This window comes from Zootoca vivipara, chromosome 12 (genome assembly GCF_963506605.1).
Source record: "Zootoca vivipara chromosome 12, rZooViv1.1, whole genome shotgun sequence".
Lineage (NCBI taxonomy): Eukaryota > Metazoa > Chordata > Lepidosauria > Squamata > Lacertidae > Zootoca > Zootoca vivipara.
The window spans coordinates 24,662,829-24,681,714 of record NC_083287.1 but is presented as its reverse complement, the minus strand read 5'-3'; the positions used below and the strand labels follow the sequence as shown (position 1 = coordinate 24,681,714).

The 18,886-nt window shown below is 44.5% G+C and overlaps 1 protein-coding gene across 4 annotated transcripts in view; it reads right to left on the bottom strand.

Annotated features, from left to right (window-relative positions):
- The window catches only part of RAPGEF5 (Rap guanine nucleotide exchange factor 5), a 126,915-nt gene extending 109,995 nt beyond the window's left edge, over nt 1–16,920 (bottom strand). For 3 of the 4 annotated variants that reach the window (XM_035128733.2, XM_035128734.2, XM_060280726.1), the window contains exon 1: nt 16,328–16,920. In XM_035128733.2, coding sequence (XP_034984624.1) covers nt 16,328–16,516 — 189 coding nt within the window. In that variant the 5' untranslated portion in view covers nt 16,517–16,920. The remainder of the gene's footprint in view (nt 1–16,327) is intronic. The other variant, XM_060280727.1, reaches the window with a different exon arrangement.
- Between the last annotated feature and the right edge of the window lie 1,966 nt (nt 16,921–18,886).

Below are 18,886 nucleotides of genomic sequence, written 5' to 3'. Positions count from 1 at the left end.
TAGCGAAAGGGGAACCAGCTGTAGCGGGGAAAGAAGGCAAAGGAAGATCAGCTGTCAGCGAGCAGTGAGGGGCAACCGGCAGAGACCAGCAGAACACAAAGGGGAACTAGCAGGGGAAGAAGGGGGGAGAAGCGGAGGAACGGATCCGTTCATCCGCTTCTGCCCCCTCCTGCCGCCTCGCTACCCCCGCCTGTCTTCCCCGGCATGGGACGGAGCTTTGGAGAAGGTCTCCGAAGCCCCGCCCCATGCTGGCTGTGTGCGAGGTGGCGGGGGGGAGAAGTGCTTCTCCCCCTCGCCGCCTTGCACACAGCGGGCGCAGCGCTTGGGTCGGGGGACTGGCGGCAGCCGTGGCGCTTGGTCGCCTGGCTCGGGGAAGGCAGGCAGGCGGCAACAGCCCGGCAAGGCTCCGGGGCTGTTGCTGCCTGTCTGCCTGCCTTCCCCGAGCCAAGGGAGCAAGCGCCGCCACCAGTCCCCCAGAGCCCATAGGAACGCATTAATTAACTTTTAATGCATTCCTATGGGAAACGGTGCCTCACTAGATGAATTTTTTGTAGGATGAATTGACCCTCGGAACGAATTAAATTCGTCTAGCGAGGTACCACTGTACTTGCACTTTGACGTGCTTTCATACTGCTAGGTTGGCAGAAGCAGGGACTGAGCAACGGGAGCTCACCCCGTCACGGGGATGCGAACCGCGGACCTTCTGATTGGCAAGCCCTAGGCTCTATGGTTTAGACCACAGCACCACCCACGTCGCAAACTATACATAACAATAAAATACTTTAAAACATACACATACAATATTGGCATTATCCTATTCGCATTAGAACATACCAACACATCAGTTGGCTCAGGAAATTGATTCTCTATATATTCCTAGCCTTCCCTTTTAAATTCCACACTTTCTATTTGTTTCTTAAACTGTTAACTATGTATTACACCAGTGGTTCCCAACAGGTGGTCCGGGGACCCCCAGGGGTCCGCGAGCTATGCCAGAGGGGTCCGCAAGATGCTATTAGAATAAAAAATATATTAAATATATTTTGTATGATAACAGATTTTTTGTTTTGGCCGCTTCCTGCATGAGCAGAGTCTAGCGCAAAACTAGAATTAGATAGAGGCAGTAGTTCTGCTGTATGCCATTAGGTGGCGCTTTACAAACACTACTGTTTTGCAAAGAGGCAGCGCACGCATTCTACTAACACTCACCTCCCCAAGATGCTTTGCGCGCGTTGGCTTCATTTGTGCGCTACTGCGCAGGTACCCTGTCTTTTCCATTCCCCTCCCTCCTCCCTGGCGCGCGCTGCCTCTTTGCAAAACAGTAGTGTTTGTAAACAAAGTGTTGTTTTTCACGGAAGCTACAGTTCGCGTAGTTAAAAATGGACCGTTGGTTAAAAAGTGGTTCGTTAAAACGACAAACACCTACAGATGAAGAGGAAGATAATGCATTTGATGTTCAAGCAAGTAAGTCAGTGACTCTCGAACCGATCTTGTCAGTGTCCATTGAACCTAAATCGTCGGCGTCCCTTGAACCTAACCCTTCCAAGATCAGTGTTAAGCTTACTGGAAAAATTAGATTAGGAATTAGGAATTAGATTTAGGATTAGGAATTAATGGGGGTCCTTGTCACAATAGTGGCTCGATGAGGGGTCCTCAAGAAAATTTTGTTGGGAACCCCTGTATTACACCATTTGAACATCCTGGGGCTAGGGAAAGGATAGAGGAGGTATGGCTGGACTACAGATCCCATTACGTCTGACCACTGGCCATGATGGCTGTGGCTGGTAGGAGCAGGTGCCCAACAACATCTGGGGGCCACAGGTTCCCCATCCTTGGGTTGCAGTATTGGGGTTCAGTGGGGAAGGCTTAAATTCATTTAATGGACCAACTATTTTGGAATACACATTATTATACAGAATCATAGAACTGTATAGTTGGAAGAAAGCAAGAGATCCAAGCCTCTGCAATATTACCGGTACATTTTAATATAACTATATTAATAAAAAAGGGCCAGATCTAGAACAGCAGATACATTGTTCAGATCAGTCTTATTGTGCATGGGTATAAGAGAAAGTGGGTCATACAGCATAAGCTATAATTATAATTAAATTTGTACCTCTCTCTCTACAGGGGAACACTTTCAGGTAATGGTAAGTGTGTGAGCTGCATATTGAAATAATTGACTGGCTGGGTCCCATATTTGTGAAATATTACAACTCCCTCTGCCTATACGTATGCAAAGTAAAACAATATACTGTATTATTGTTTCAATTAAGGTTGCTACCAAAGTCTCAGGACTCTGCCTTCTATGAAATTCAAACAGCACTACAACAAAAAAGAACAGCACAGAACATGGCTAGACCTCCTTCGCTCTCCCTGTGATTAAATATGCATATAATAAAAAGTGCCAGAATGCTTTACAGCCCATTTACACTTGCTAGCATGCATATCTTCAGCACCCCATTCCTCTATCAGTCTACGTGCTAATGTCTCTGTTTGTTTGTTTCCAAACTTTACTGTGTATTTGATCAACAGAAGAGGCACAAATGTATTTGATCAACAGAAGAGGCACAAATTTCCTTGTTTCAGCACACCCCGGCTGATAAACAGAGAGAAGAGTTAAACCTAAACAATACACACCCCACTGCCCCTAAATACTGGACTTGTTTGGACCCATTAGGCCAGAGGAGAGAAGTATAGCTGCAGCTCCCGCATGGAAGGATAATAGAACATCTGCCTTGCATGCAGATTGAATCACTGGTGTATCCAGGCAGCAGTGGCATAGCTCGGGTATCCAGGGCACCTCCTCACACCGCCCCACAGGGGCCTCAGAAGAAGATGCCCCCAGCCTTAGAGGCCCAACGGGGACTGGTTGAAGGTGAATGCGATGCCACCGTCTTACTCCCGGCGCTGCCAGCACAGCATGGCGGAGAGGCTCCCCTTCAGTGCTAGGCACTCAGCTCCCAGGCAGGCACTGCACACAGCAAGCACAAGAAAGGCCAGAACACCCTGCCTGCCTGCCCAGCCTCCCACTTGTCTGTCCATTACCAACAGCTGGGGCTAGTGGACTGGGTGGCTGGGCTCCCTCACCCAATTGCTTACTTCAAAGCCACCTCAGCTCCTGGTAACCAGCACCCTCTGGCCAGCCCCAGAGGAACCATTTGCCTGGGGAGCTTGTAGCCAGAGCTGCTGCAACCAATAGACACACAAGCCTTTGGGAGGCAGAGACGCAAAGGGCATCAGAGGGAGAAAAAGAAAGGTGAACAGAGGCCAGTGTTGCCCACAGCATCCCTGACTATCATTCAAGGCACCCCAGAATGCCACAGCGCACTGGTTGAAAACCACTGGCTTAAATTATCAAAATCACACACAGAGCCATTTCACGAAGTTTCCCATGTGGAACGGCATACAAATTTTCAAGTGGAAGCTATCCCACTGTATCAATGTGTGAAGCAAGGCTGTATTTCTTTCTTTTTGTTGCATTTTACCCTACCTTGTTTTTACAGCCTTAACTCCCTATTTCTGCCAGCCAAACTGCTGAACATCCTTAGAAAGGGTTGCACTTCGAGTAGAGTCATGGAGTTCCATACAAGAACTTCCCGTCCCTTTTGTTTCTTCTTCCTCAGCATTGTGTTATCTCATCCAGCAGCAGCCCACATAAATTGAGCAAATTGAAACTGAGCGAAAGCACTTGTGCAAGATATTGGATTTATAAATCCAACAGGCAAGCATTTGCACTTTGATCCACTTTCTTGGATTACAGTATATCATTCTTTATATTCCCTGCGGGTAAAAGTATTTTCAGCTCTGCCAGAACGGCAGAAGAAAAAACAAAACAAAGAAAACCAAATCAATACCCAAGTCCCAACATGCCATGGAACATACCTTTCGAGTACTCCATGCATGAGAAACACATCTGATTTGAGAGCCTCATTGCCTACTGCTCTCCACCTAGCCCACTTTAAAGCAGTTGGTGTTACTGGCTTCCTACTCTGTTAAAATCAAGATGCTCCAAACCTAAAAATCAACATCAGTTTTCAAAACATACATGCTTTTTAAAACACTAAGGGGGGGGAAACAAATCAAGAGAGCACTAAAAAACACATACATCTAATTATAAAGGTAAAAATAAAGACATGGATATACATACACATCCATGTTGGGGAAATACAGATTTTGTAAACTTTTTATGTTGCCAGAGTAATTAAGCCACCTAAAAAGAGCTACACATCATTGTGATTATGGTCAACGGCAAGTGGTCTTGAGGTGTCTCATGTATTTTCAACTCTGAAGCTAGAGCAGGAGCTTCATAGTAGAACATATCCCCTTTTCTCCTTTATGTTTATGGTGCTCCATGTGATATGTTACAGAAGGCCCAAGGTCCTCCGTTGGTCAACTCCAAGCCAAAAAATTTGCATTGCTTTTAAGCCACTTCTACTCAGAAGCTATATGGCTCTTGTTAACCTCATAATGGTGACATAATGATGAAATGCCATTCATGCAAAACTAGGCAGACATCATTGCTATTACAAAAGCTAATAGCGAGTTCCTTGGGGGTTTTGTTTAAATTAACTGCAAAGTCTCACCAAAAATGGAAATCAGTAGTTTACATTTTCTTACTTCCTCTAAGATTACAGTGAAGTGGTTTCCTCGAAGAGAGGAAAACTCTGGAAGGAAATGCCTGCATCAGAAAGACCAAGAGGAATTTCCAACGTCATTTTTGCAATAATAAACCTCCAAACATTCAGACAGAAATACCTCTACTTTTAACATCATATTTCCAACATCCTGCCATGGGTGAGGTCATCCAATTCTTTTGACAGAAAGGGAAATTAGTAGCAGCAAAATGCCCAGGGAATTGTGTTCATAAACCCATTGTAAGATGCAATGCGAGAGAGAAAGAGATCCATTGCAACATACCCCATAAATTACACCCAAGCGTTTCATAGGAAGAATCAAAATGGAGATAAAAGGTCCAGCAATATTTTCTTGGTTTTTTTTTTCAATTTACAATGTTAAAGCTATGCCAGTAAATGCTTCTGAAATTCTGCAAAAAATACTCTGAGTTTAAATTAAATTTTAAATGCCAGCATTAACCAATTTAGGCTGTAATCCAATGCCCACTTAACTGGAGGTAAGCCCCACTGAGGTCAATGGAATTCAGTTCTGACCAGATACAGAGGGGGTTGCAGCAATTCTACCTATACAATAGAGAGAGGGAAAGTTTGAGAGTAGCATAAAAGGAGAAATTTATTTTGGTTCCATAATTTAAAAAAAAGAAACCTCTCTGAAACAAAATATGCTCTGAAATCACTATTAGATTCCTTCCATACTGCAACCTTGTGTAAAGTAAGGAAATTTATAAAATGTACTGTAACTCCAACATGCATCTGAGGACTTCAGCCCTCATTTGTCTCCTGAGTCCCAATACAGTGGAACCTCGGTTTATGAACACCTCAGTTTACGAATTTTCGGTTTATGAACGCCGCGGACCCATCTGGAACGGATTAATTCACTTTCCATTACTTTCAATGGGAAAGTTCACTTCAGTTTATGAACGCTTCAGTTTATGAACAGACTTCCGGAACCAATTACACCCTTGCTTCGGGTTAAGTACGCTTCACATTGAGTACTCCGCGGACCCATCTGGAACGGATTAATCCACTTTCCATTACTTTCAATGGGAAAGTTCACTTCAGTTTATGAACGCTTCAGTTTAAGTACTCCGCGGACCCGTCTGGAACAGATTAATCCACTTTCCATTACTTTCAATGGGAAAGTTCGCTTCAGTTTATGAACGCTTCAGTTTATGAACAGACTTCCGGAACCAATTGTGTTCATAAACCGAGGTACCACTGTAATCTGAATTGTGAGGCATAGACCTGCTGATGAGATGGAAGCCCCTCACCTGCAGAACATAGTGATCAGGTTAATATACGCAAAAGGTGAGACTATTTTTCAGGTATCTTGGTCCAAAGTGAATGGGGCTTTATACACCAAAACCAGCTTCCGGAACTTAGCATGGTAGCTAATTGGCAGCCAGTGTCACTTATATATGTAAATGTACAAGAATTGATGCTTTTGAATTATGGTGCTGGAGGAGACTCTTGAGAGTCCCATGGACTGCAAGAAGATCAAACCTATCCATTCTGAAGGAAATCAGCCCTGAGTGCTCCCTGGAAGGACAGATCCTAAAGCTGAGGCTCCAATACTTTGGCTACCTCATGAGAAGAGAAGACTCTCTGGAAAAGACCCTGATACTGGGAAAGATGGAGGGCACAAGGAGGCGGGGACGACAGAGGACGAGATGGTTGGACAGTGTTTTCTTGAAGCTACCAACATGAGTCTGACCAAACTGCGGGAGGCAGTGCAAGACAGGAGTGCCTGGCGTGCTCTGGTCCATGGGGTCACGAAGAGTCAGACACGACTGGACAACAACAAGAATATGCATCAGAGACCCTGAATAAGGAATCTGAATACATATCGAAGAATAGTAAAACCTTAATTAAAAAGTTACAAAGGCCACTTACATCTCTCAAAACCAACACAAAGTCTCCTTGAACAGATGCTATCAAAATTCAGTGTCAACACTGGATCTATTAGCTTCATATTGCTCAGAATGAAGATTTTTCTGCTTTATTGTGATACTATGTGGGATCATCTTGAAGGATGGTCCTGGTTGCAGGCAGGCCCCTAGACCAGTTCCTCCCCCCCTGGCGTGGGCGGAGATGCCAGGGTGGCACCACGATCACCCAGATTCTTGGCCAATCACTTTTGTGTTGGGTGATCGTGGGGGGATATAAAAGTGGCAGCGTGACTCTATCAGCTGTTTCCAATCCCTACACACTGTAGTGCCTATGAAAGTCAGGTCACATACCTCTAACTAGGATTAAAGGGTTTTTAAAAATCCACACAATTAATGCAGCATGCAGGTAGGCCTGGTCCAGACAGGTACGTAGTTCCAAAAGGAGCAGGAGAAAGGAAGGAGCAAATGGAGATAGAATTGAAAGAGAGGTATAGTGAATAGATGCCACAATGATGGAAACAAGCACTAAAACACTTAGGGCAGAGGATGAAGCCAGATAGACTGGAAGACCAAAGAGTCCCAGTGGAAGGCAAGGGTAGATGAACCAGGCAGCGCGGTGGACGCCATATGGTACAGCTCACCATAAAGATTTGATCTGGTCGTGAATGGGCAATTCCATTCAGTACCATCCATTTTAGACGGCAAAAAAGGAATAATGAGGCAGCCAACTAAAATATTCGCTACTTTTATTCCCATGTCAGGTACACCTTAGAAGTGCCTGAATAATACACTATTCTGTAGCTTTTGTACTTTAGAAGGGAGAAGAACAGATCAAAGAATAAGTTTTGGCAGTATAATAGAAAACATTCAGTAAACAGGTTTCTTTAAAAAAAACTTGACAAAACAACGTGTATGTTGTGTTTCCTAAACTGTGTTTCAGACAGCTGCTCTGGTTTTCAGATGGCAGACTAAAATTTGTCTTCCAATGAATTAACACTGAAGCCTAAAAGCGGAGAGTGATCATACTCTGGACTGTAAAGGAAAATGCACTACCTTAAGCATATTTACTACCGGTATTCACTGGGTGCATAGGATTGTGCAGTCTTTAGTAGTTAAAACACTGTATTTATCTTTAAGCAACTCATAATGTGTCTCAGGGTAGTGCACTATATCCCCACATGCATGCCCCTTCTGAATTTCAGCTATCATCAAGCACATGATCCCTTGTCAAAATGCAAGTAGATAAATGGGAACCACTACAGCGGGAAGGTAAATGGTGTTTCCATGTGCTGTTCTGGTTTGCCAGAAGCGGCTTTGTCATGCTGGCCACATGACCTGGAAGCTATACGCCGGCTCCCTCAGCCAATAATGCGAGATGAGCGCGCAACCCCAGAGTCGGTCACGACTGGGCCTAAGGGTCAGGGGTCCCTTTACCTTTACCTCCCAGGTCCTAGTCCAACACTCTAACCATTACACCACACTGGCTGTCTACACCGCAGACAGATGCTGTCAGTGCAGACGCCGGAAATCGCAGGCGCCGCGCACATGCACAGATGCTGAAAAACGAGGTGTGCATGCACACGCGCAATCCAACCCATGGAGGGATCTCCGTGGGACTGATCCAGACCAGGCAAGATAAACCTTGCCTTACCCCTTATCTAGATCTCGGCTCATAAGCAATTTCAGAGACTCTGCTGTGTGCGCATGTGTTGGGAGGTGGGGGATTCATATCACACTTAGCTGAAGAGTTCAAAGGCTGAAAGAGGCCATCAGCTCCAGCATCCACCCACTGCAAGAGAAAACGTTGCAACACATGTTAACCAGACCTAACTATATACAGAGGCAGAGACATTCCACAATAGATCCAAGTGATACAGACAAGAGGAAGAGGACCACACAGAAGAAACCAGACACAGAACCAGTAAGGTTATTCCCTGGTTGATGCACCTGAAGTACCCAAGCACACCAACAGGCTTGGGTTTTATTTTTAAAAAACTGGGCCGATTCAACTATTTCACTTTTAGTATGGCTTGTCTTGTTTCAGCATTAATGAAAAACAAACAGCAGCTATGTCAGCTGTTCTTCAAAAAACACACACATTAAACACCTTGGCTATTTTGGGAAGTTTACCTAATACGATAAGTTAGCTTTGGTATCATGGGAGAAGTCAACAAAAAACTGGCTCAGCAAGAACACCTGTTTAGATTTCAAGAAGCTCAGGGTATTTTGTAGCAGCTGACTCAAAATTACAAAGTTAATTTTTCTGTAAATATGCACCAAACTCAGCATTTGATCAATATCTTGTTCTTCAACTTAAAAAGGATTTGAGCTCTGCTTCTCATCTTCAAATGTCAAGATGCACAGCCTGGAATAAATTGTACATCTTCCTCTCTTTCCTTGATTAAAGAGAGTAAGTGGTATTCAAGACTTATAGTGGCTTCACTATTTCGCTACTGTTTGGACAATTACTATTTAGGGTAGTCAAGGGCTTTCAGATGCTAACACAAACCAACAACTGGGGCTGTTGAATAGGTTTCTACATATAATCATGCTCTCCCAAACTTTATCCATCCACTGCTCCTCAGAATTAAAAACTAAGAGGAAAATATTTCAAAACCCATGAATTACAGTAAGGTTATGCTTCAACTTTAGTCCATGTCAGTCCAAACTGAAAGCACTCTCAGCACTAAAGATAGGTAGAAATTTGCTTGAAGCTACTGAGGGGTGAACACAGAACAAGTTGAAGCTAGGCACTGCATGTGGAGACACTAAACTTGGCATCCAGGCTAAAAGAGAGAGAAAATCATGTCCTATCCTGCTCCCCCTGCTCTTTTTTTTAAAGAGGAACATTGATCTACATTCACTGAAACTTATTTTATGGGCTTGTTGCTGGACTTAAATGGGATCACTGGAGCCCAGTCTGGTGCCTGTTTCCAATGTAAAGGTTTAAATTTGGTATATAAACAGATTAAATTATCTACTCAGAACATGTTCAGACTGCATTTTCTTTACTTCTGAGTAAATAAGAGGGAAAGTAATACACCAGGGATTAGGGTGTTAATAAACTTCGGTCCAAGCATCTCTTCCCTCACAAAATTAAATACTACTAAAGTAGTATTTTTAGATTTAGGAAGGCTGTAGAGAATTTGTTCTAAGGCTGCAATTCCTTAAAGAGTTACTAAGGAGTAACCCCAGTAGGCAGTCATTTTTCTTTCTTTTTTTGTTTGCTAAAGATACACTAAATTCTATAATGAGAAATAAAATATTATTAAAGCATAGTAACAAAATAAAAAATAAAAATATGAGACTTAATGAGAAAAGAATCAGCAGAATGCAAAGGTGAAAAATGAATATACAAAAATCAAAACGTGAAGGAACAGCAGGAACTTTTAAAAAAATCAATACATAAATAATTTAAATTTAATGGGAAATGTGACTAATAAGACCACAAGAAAAGCCTTCTGGATCTGGCCAATAAGCTATCAAGACCAGCATCCTGTTCTCAAAGTGGCTAACAAGATGCCTATAGGAACCCCACAAGCAGGTCCTGGGCACAAGAACACTTCCCCCAAATACTATTCATAAGTTTACTTCCTTCAACAGTGGTACTCCAACAGTAGTAGTTAAAAAATGGAAATACATTATCATATTATCAGGGGTCAGCAAACCTTTTCAGCAGGGGGGCGGTCCACTGTCCCTCAGACCTTGTGGTGGTCAGACTATATTTGGGGGGGGGGGATGAACGAATTCCTATGCCCCACAAATAACCCAGAGATGCATTTTAAATAAAAACACGCTGATTCCCGGACCATCGGCGGGCCGGATTTAGAAGGTGATTGAGCCGGATCCACCCCCCCCCCCGGGCATTAGTTTGCCTAGCCGTGTATTATATTATCATTTTGTAACCCATCTTAGAACCTTTCAAAATAAAATTTCAGATGGGGGTGGATGACAGGTAATACTGTAGTAGAATGCAAGACAGAAATAGAGGCTGAATGTGAGAATCCTATCCATGTCTACTCAAAAGTAAGTCCAACTGCCCTTGATGGGACTTACATACATGTTAATTGCGCAGTCAGGCGGAGTCCCCCCAGCCCCCCAGGGCAGCCCCGAGTGGAATAATGACACAGGACTACGTATTTATGGGATTAAAAATTGGCCACAACTTTATTAAAATTCAGATGTAGGAAGACCTTGGCGCAGGCATTGGGCGTATATCCCTCCCAGCCCCCCGCAGGGGGTGGGGTGATCTTCAGGGTTGTCCAGCATGAGTGGGGGTTGGGCTCTGAATCCGTCAGCTGCTTCCCAAGAATGGCCCCTCTTCTTTGTGTGCAGGTAAGCCTACCTGATCCTACCTGGCCAATCCCCCTGGCACGCCCCCTTCGGCCGGATTGGTCGGCTGATGGAGTGGGCGGTGACTCCAGCCTCCAGCCTCAGGTAGGCAGTGCCAGCCTCCAAACTTCCAGGTCTGCCCTAGGGTTCCCAAGGGGGGCTGCGCGCGACTGCGCAAAATGCGCCTCCCCTTTATGTTGGGGAAGCGGTCATTGTGTATACTTATAGGACTGCAGTCTTAACCTGGAAGTAAGGGTATTTTATGTTATTCAATTATTAGATTTAGATACCACTCTTCATTGTAAGATCCCAGGGTGGTCCACGGAATAAAATACAGGATTAAAAACATGAAAATAAGTAAAACGAAACAGCAAAACAATAATCCCCCTTCCCACAGACACAATTAAAAGGCTGTAGAATATTGATCAGCCAAAGACCTGGTTGAAGGGGTATGTTTTTGCCTGGTGCCTAAAAATATATAATATTTCCCTGGGGAGAGCATTCAACAAACAGGGAGCCACTACAGAAAAGGCCCGTTCTCATGTTGCCACCCTCGAGACCGCACATGTAGGAGGCTAGCCAACAATCCCTGCCCAAATTGATCAGTGCTGTCTATCTTCAAGCCCTACTGGAATTGACTAAACTGATGAAAGGGAACTCTGGAATGTAGTCAATGCCCACCTAGAAGACAGTGCAGATCAGCTGATCGTTGGTGACATCAAGCTCAGATGGGATTAGCCAGAATATTCTTTTGCAGGAAAACTTGATCTCAAGCTACACAGCAAAGGAAAAATGTTTCAACTGACACCATGGTGATTCCAGTTGGTTGATTGACAGGTAGGCAGCCATGCCACATGTCAAAGTGACCCACAAGGAGCGAGGGAGCCATGGATCTGGTCCAGAATGCTGAAAAGGTTCCCCACCCCTGAAATTTACATTAATCCAAACAATGCAAAAGAGAGATAATTAACTAAAAGTGTAGGGAGTGTTGGTTCTATTTTAGATCAACATAAAAGGAAAAAAATATTAGCAACATTTAACAACTGAAAGAACCTTAGCTGCTGATTATATCTGAAATGAAATAGAAGTATTTTATCCTTTGTTCACATACTTCAACAGTTCCTGCAAGGACCAGTTAAAAGGGTAAAGAAAAAGCCAAGAGATTCTAATCTTGCTTTATTTCACTTAGGGAATACATAAACAGAGGATTACAATAAGAAAAGCTCAGTATTATACATAAGGGGTCTATTTTTAGTCGCATAATGACACCTGCTACAAATTATCCAAATGGAATCTCCATGGCAATAAACGCTCAGGCTGTACAAAAATAAAAAAATAAAGGCCACCAATATAAATTACAGCTTCAAAGTAAATGCTACTTCTGTACAAACTAAGTCACCCATTTCAAATATTCATGGAATCATTGGGAATGGCTTAATCTACTGACCTTAGGTTTTCCATACACTAATGCAAACCATACAATGAATATCTTAGATATAAAACCCATTATTCGACTATATAATGAAAACAAAGCAAAATGCCTCTCACAAGACCAAGCAACGGGCTGCATTTATCCCCTTTATTTAATACTTCTATTCAAAATACTGTATGGCATACAGGTGTAGCAATAGATATAGGCCTCACATATACAAAATAAGCTTCAACAGAAAATACCAGCATTACAACACTTGATCGACACATGAGTTTTTTCTGCACTATCCACAGCACAGATTGTGGTCCCTTGCCTACAACATAGCAATATAGGAAGTGGTTGGTTAGTTTGCTGGTTGGTTTATTGCATTTCTATCTTACATTTCCTCTAAGGAGCTCATCGCTCTTCCTCCCACTCCCATTTTATCCTCTCAACACCCCTGTGAGGTAGGTCAGCTGAAAGATACTAGCCCAAGGTCACCAAGTTAGCTTCATGGCTGAGGAGGGACTAGAACCCCAGTCTCCCAGGCCCTAGTCCAGCTCTCTAACCACTGCGCCACATTGACTCCCTGGTTCTCTTGGTATTCAACACATATTTGCTATCATGTGGCTTCACAATTAATACTGTGGGTACAGCAATAACAATAACCACACAGAAGCATGCACAAAGTGCTAGCAGCATCCAATTACAGCAGCAGGATTGCATGCATGGATGGATGGATGAGCCCTTGGTGCCCATTAAGCCTCACCTTATTACACTCCCACATAAATCAATTGCATTATATGGTCAAGCTCACATGTGGGCGGGTCCACAGTCATGTCACAACATGCCAGGCTGGCTGAGGGCCAGAGTCTCTCAACATCTGATCCATCATACCTTTCACACCAACAGTACTTTCTAAATGCTTTGCCACCTGTGTACAGCTTCCCCCACAACTAGCAGCTAATAGAGGGCATTATATCCAATTGCAGCACAATAATTTCCACTGAGTACAGTCCTTTGATTTTGCCTGTTCGTGTCATTGTCAAACCAGTGGCCTTGAGAAATTGCAGATAACCTTCCTTCCTAGCATTTCCATTGCAAAAAGTTTCACAATCAAAACTACTACCATGTAGAATCTTCCTGTCTTTTTTCAAAAATTACCCAGTTCAATAAAACTAGCATACACTGTTTGGTCTCCCAACTTGTTAGTCAAGCCTGAAACTTTCCTCTGCTGCTGTGCTGCCATCATTAAGGATAGGCAGCCAGAGGCAACAATCTGGAAGTCAGGGAGCTATGCAGTCTTTATGCTTTTTTCAAGTCAAAGTGTCACATGTTCCCATTGTAAAGTTCTACAGTATATCCTATTTCCATTCCCACTGTGATCAGAGCACATGCATACATACTGATGAGGTCATCAATGGCTACTGGTCATAATGGGTACAGCTTCTGAATACCAGTTGCTGGAAACCACAAGTAGAGAGAGTACTCTTGTGCTCAGGTCCTTTTTTCAGAGTTTCCCATAGGGATCTGGTTGGCCACTGTGAGAACAGGATGCTGGACTAGATGGGCCATTGGCCTGATCCAGCAGGCATTTCTTATGTTCTTACCTATATCTGATCAAGTTTTCAGAATGTTTTAATTGCCTAATGAGTAAACAACGTCTGCCTGATGTTGTAGACACAAAATAAGCCACACCATCCACATAGATCAGGCTGCCGACTTTACAATTTATTTTTCATCTGTTCTTGTTTGTGTACACATAACTTATGACTAATAGCTAGTTTCTGAAATGTATGACTGGAAGGCAAGGAGTTTTTGCTACGTTTCCGGTTCTGGCACTCAGATGCCTTGCAATTGTCATATATCTGTACTAAATCCGGATGCCCTTATTTGCAAAATGGGAGATGGCAACAACAATTAAGCTTCAATAACTCATACACTAATGAAGGTCTGCCTTAACTACCGGTAGGATGCTATTTCTGAGCAACCTCGTTTCAAAGCTTCTAGATGCCATACAAGTATAATCTTCATATGTAATTACTGTTTGAACAGAGCTTTGGGCACGCATATAATATTAAAGATAATTATTTTGACATATGAACAACTTACATACAACAGCATTTAAATGCCATGGATAATCCCCATGAGGAATCTTGCCTCCAACCTGCACTATTCACATGTTCCCAAATGTCAGATCCAAGTGAACAGTTATAGCTATGAACATTCCCCAAAAAGACTTTCAGAGCAATGAACATGGCATCAAATGTAACATATGGGTGATATAATCACATAATTCAGCTATAATTAATCATAACTACCTCTAGTATTAGGGATGCAGGTGGCGCTGTGGGTTAAACCACAGAGCCTAGGGCTTGCCGGTCAGAAGGTCGGCGGTTCGAATCCCTGTGACGCTCCCATTGCTCGGTCCCAGCTCCTGCCAACCTAGCAGTTCGAAAGCACGTCAAAGTGCAAGTAGATAAATAGGGACCACTCCAAGTGGGAAGGTAAATGGCGTTTCAGTGTGCTGCTCTGGTTTGCCAGAAGCGGCTTAGTCATGCTGGCCACATGACCTGGAAGCTGTACGCCGGCTCCCTCGGCCAATAATGCGAGATGAGCACCGTAACCCCAGAGTCGGTCACGACTGGACCTAATGGTCAGGGGTCCCTTTACCTTTACCTCTAGTATTAAAGTTACATGTGAAAAAAGCTTTGTTTTATGAGCCTTGATAGGTCAGTCAGTAGAGCATTAGACTATCAGGGTTTGAGCCGCACGTTATGGGTTTAAGCCCCACTTTGGGCAAAATACTCATGCATTGCAGGGGGATGGGATAGATGACCCTCATGGTCCCTTCCAACTCTACAATTCCATTATTCTGTGTCTACAAATTGAATGAGATCATAAAGACAACCTAGGACTCCTTTACAGAGATGCATAATTGCAATAGGCATGCCCCCCCAGCAAGTACATTTTTAATACAAGTACTTCTAAGAACTGCAAATAGCAAACACCATCTTAAGAGGGATTACACATTCTCACAAACTCACAGAAAGACTGCCTCTTTTAAGATGATGCCTGCTACAGCACATGTATACACCATCCAAAAACAACGTATGCTTCTTGCTTCAGAATTGTATATGCAAAATTACTGTATGCAAATGTAAACAGTAGATATGGCTAAAAATTATTTGATCAGATTGCAGCCCTAACCATTAACTGATGATTCATTAATGGAATACAGAATCTATAATGTGCATATATCAAAGATGGATGGAGCAAACAAGTAGGGCCAGTAGACACAAGGCAACATAACTATCCGCTCTGACAGGGACAACCCTTATAAACTGCCAGTAGAAATTTCCTTGGCCAAGAACCAGGAGAATTGCTGCTGATTGTATCTATGACCAACCAATTCACATGCTACCTTGTCCCAGGGGATGATGACCAGAAGAACCAATTATCCTTGCCGTGGAATAACTTCTACTGAGCACCACCACACATTAAGCTGCTAACCAGCAAAAGGAGTTGAGATACATTCAGAAATGGCACATTTTACTGCTTAACTGGTTTATTGTGGCATGAGTGTAGGGCATAAACTCAATAAACCAAATGGTCTCCAAGGTGCCACGATGATTTCTAACAACAAAAACCAGTCATGCCAATGATTACCTGGGAGACAACCCCAATGAATGCAGCAGGGCTTACTTTTGAGTAAGCATGTCAAAGAAGGGTCTGCAAGCCTAATTTCTCTCGAGTAAATCATTCCTCAGATAAGCCAGTGTGGCTTCCTCTACTCTTCCTTTTCTGTCCACAGCCAGAGTACCATATAGAGCAAGGCCTCCTTCTAACCCGCGACCACAACTACAGGACGTTAACTCTCTTTAACTTCAGCATGTTTGGGAATTGAAGGCCCCAGAATCCAGAATCGCAACTCCCCAAGGCTTTGCCCTGTGGAGGCCGGGGGGGGGGGGGCTTAACTACCAAATGCAGGGCACATCCCCTACCTTGGGAGGCATACAGCCGGTCACATACACACCCACGCGGGCACACACTCTTACCCGGCCCCCGGCGGCTGAGCTCTTCCTCCGCAGCGTGAGTCCGCTCCGGAGCAGCGCCGGCAGTTCCCTCAGCTTTTGCCGCAGCTGCACTTGCTGCTCCTGGTCTCTGGCGCCGGCGGAGCTCTTGCCGATGAGCAGAGAGTCGGCTCTGTCACACAGGGGCTGCATCTTGACGGAGCCCCCAGCCATGCATGCTACATTCCCGAGGAGACACCCCCCTCCTCTCTCCTTCCTTCCCTCCCTCGCTTGCTCGCTCCGGCCGCGTCCCTCTTCCTGCCTCTCAGCAGCCTCACTCACGCCCGTTGGCGCGCGCGCACACACACACCTTTCGCTTGTTATGCAAAGCGCGCCTTGCAGGCGAAGGCGTTCGCAGCTGTCAGAGCGGTAGCAGCGTCCCCCCCCCCCGCCTCCCTTTTCGGCTTGGGAAGGGGGCAGGGAGGAAACACGCCTGCCTGCTCCTCAAATTGCGCTCCCCCCCGGCCGAGGTAGGCCCGGGCGGGAAGTCTTGGTCGCACAGGTGCAGGGAAATGCGGCAGGAGCCTGGCGCGCTTTACCCCGCCACTTTTGCCTCCCTCCCCTTCTTTCTCGTTCCTCTCGCCGCCTGCCTATGACGGGGACAAACAAAAGTCCAGGTAACCTGAAAAGGGGCGGACACAATAGTCTGGACGTGCTATTTTACCTCGTTGTCTGAAACCTCTCCCTCTTTTTCCATTCCTGCCCAAACGCTCCTTCAGGCACCTTAGGGGCCACTGCTTCCCTCCCTCCCTCCCTCCCTTCCTTCCTTCCTTCCTTCCTTCCTTCCTTCCTTCCTTCCTTCCTTCCTTCCTTCCTTCCACTAACCTACCCCCTTTTCGCTTCCCTCACAAAAGCTAAGGAAATCACACAGGAGACCTTAAATTACGTGTCTTACCTGAAGTGTGGGGACCAGGGTGGCACTGTGGTCTAAACCACACAGCCTAGGGCTTGCCAATCAGAAGGTCAGCGGTTTAAATCCCCCCCACGGAGTGAGCTCCCGTTGCTTGGTCCCTGCTCCTGCCAACCTAACAGTTCGAAAGCACGTCAAAGTGCAAGTAGATAAATAGGTACCGCTCTGGTGGGAAGGTAAACAGTGTTTCCGTGCGCTGCTCTGGTTCGCCAGAAGCGGCTTAGTTATGCTGGCCACATGACCCAGAAGCAGTATGCCGGCTTCCTTGGCCAATAAAGCGAGATGAGCGCCGCAACCCCAGAGTCATCTGCGACTGGACTTGACGGTCAGGGGTCCCTTTACCTTTACCTGAAGTGTGTTCTGAAATAAATAAAAACAATGTTCACTTTGCTGGATTATTTCCATTAAAACATAATAATGAGCAAGTTTTACTAATGGAATCCAGAATGTGCCGCTCACCCTTTCCTTTTAGTGTCACTCCTATAATACATACATATATAGATAGGAAAGTGTGACATGTCACCTGTGATTATTGCACACCTGGGTTTTTGGGTTCAGGCCAGTGCGCTTGGCTCTCTCTAGCTGATGCTTGGTAAACAAGGCACATGAGCAGCAAATGCCATTTCCGTGGGGTCTTAAATATCCGCACCTCCCATCAATCCAGCCAGCATTGTCAACAAATTTGTTGAACAATAAATGTTTATTGTAAGGCAAAACAGCTCTCCCTTAATGTTCTGAGATTATCAAAATTCAGTACACTTACGGACGAACCAGGTCCCAGCTGAGGCACGTATTATTGTGCCAGCCCAATAGCTGACTTGTAAATTGGTAACTAGGTACAAATTCAGTCTATAAAAACAACCGTAGAAATGGTTTAACAATATGGTACAGTTCCCATTTTCCAACAACTTTCTGTTACGTATATGTATTGCATATACACATATGCTACAACAAACTGTTGGCACTTACAATTTTAGGATGAAATAATGGAGGGAGACCTTTGACCTTTTCTCTGTCTCCTGGCTAACTTTATTCAGCATGCAAGGAGTGGCTGGTACTGGCACTGACCCAAACAAAAGGCCAGAGGGGCAGGGCAGACAAACTCTAAATCCCAGGGTTGTGGGTTTGAGCCCCACATTGGGCAAAAGATTCCTGCATTGAAGGGGGTTGGACTAGATGACCCTTATGGTCCCTTCCGACTCAACAGTTCTGTGATTCTAAGTGAGAGGCACCTGGCAACAAAGTCAGCCTGAAAGTAGCCCAAGGTCTACAGGTGGCTCCCGGTCCATTGCTTGAGGTACAACACCAGTATAGAGGGACATGTAAGAGGCAGACCTTTAAGATTCATATTGTATTGCATTATACCAGTCTATCAAGTTCAATAGGTGAGAAGAAGAATGGAGAGGTGAGTTCTAATCTTTTCTCCAAACTGGCACCCTTGTTTTTCCTCCAAAACTTCCTATCAATCACTGAAATCATTGCCCTGATAGGGCTAGTAGACCTTTTTGAAAATCTGATATTTTCACTACTGAGCAGGAGGGGAGGAAGAAGGCTTTACATCCTAATTCCTATATTTTAATTTTGCTGCCAAGGATGGGTCTATAAACTCCATTCAACCCACACATGTGGGCACC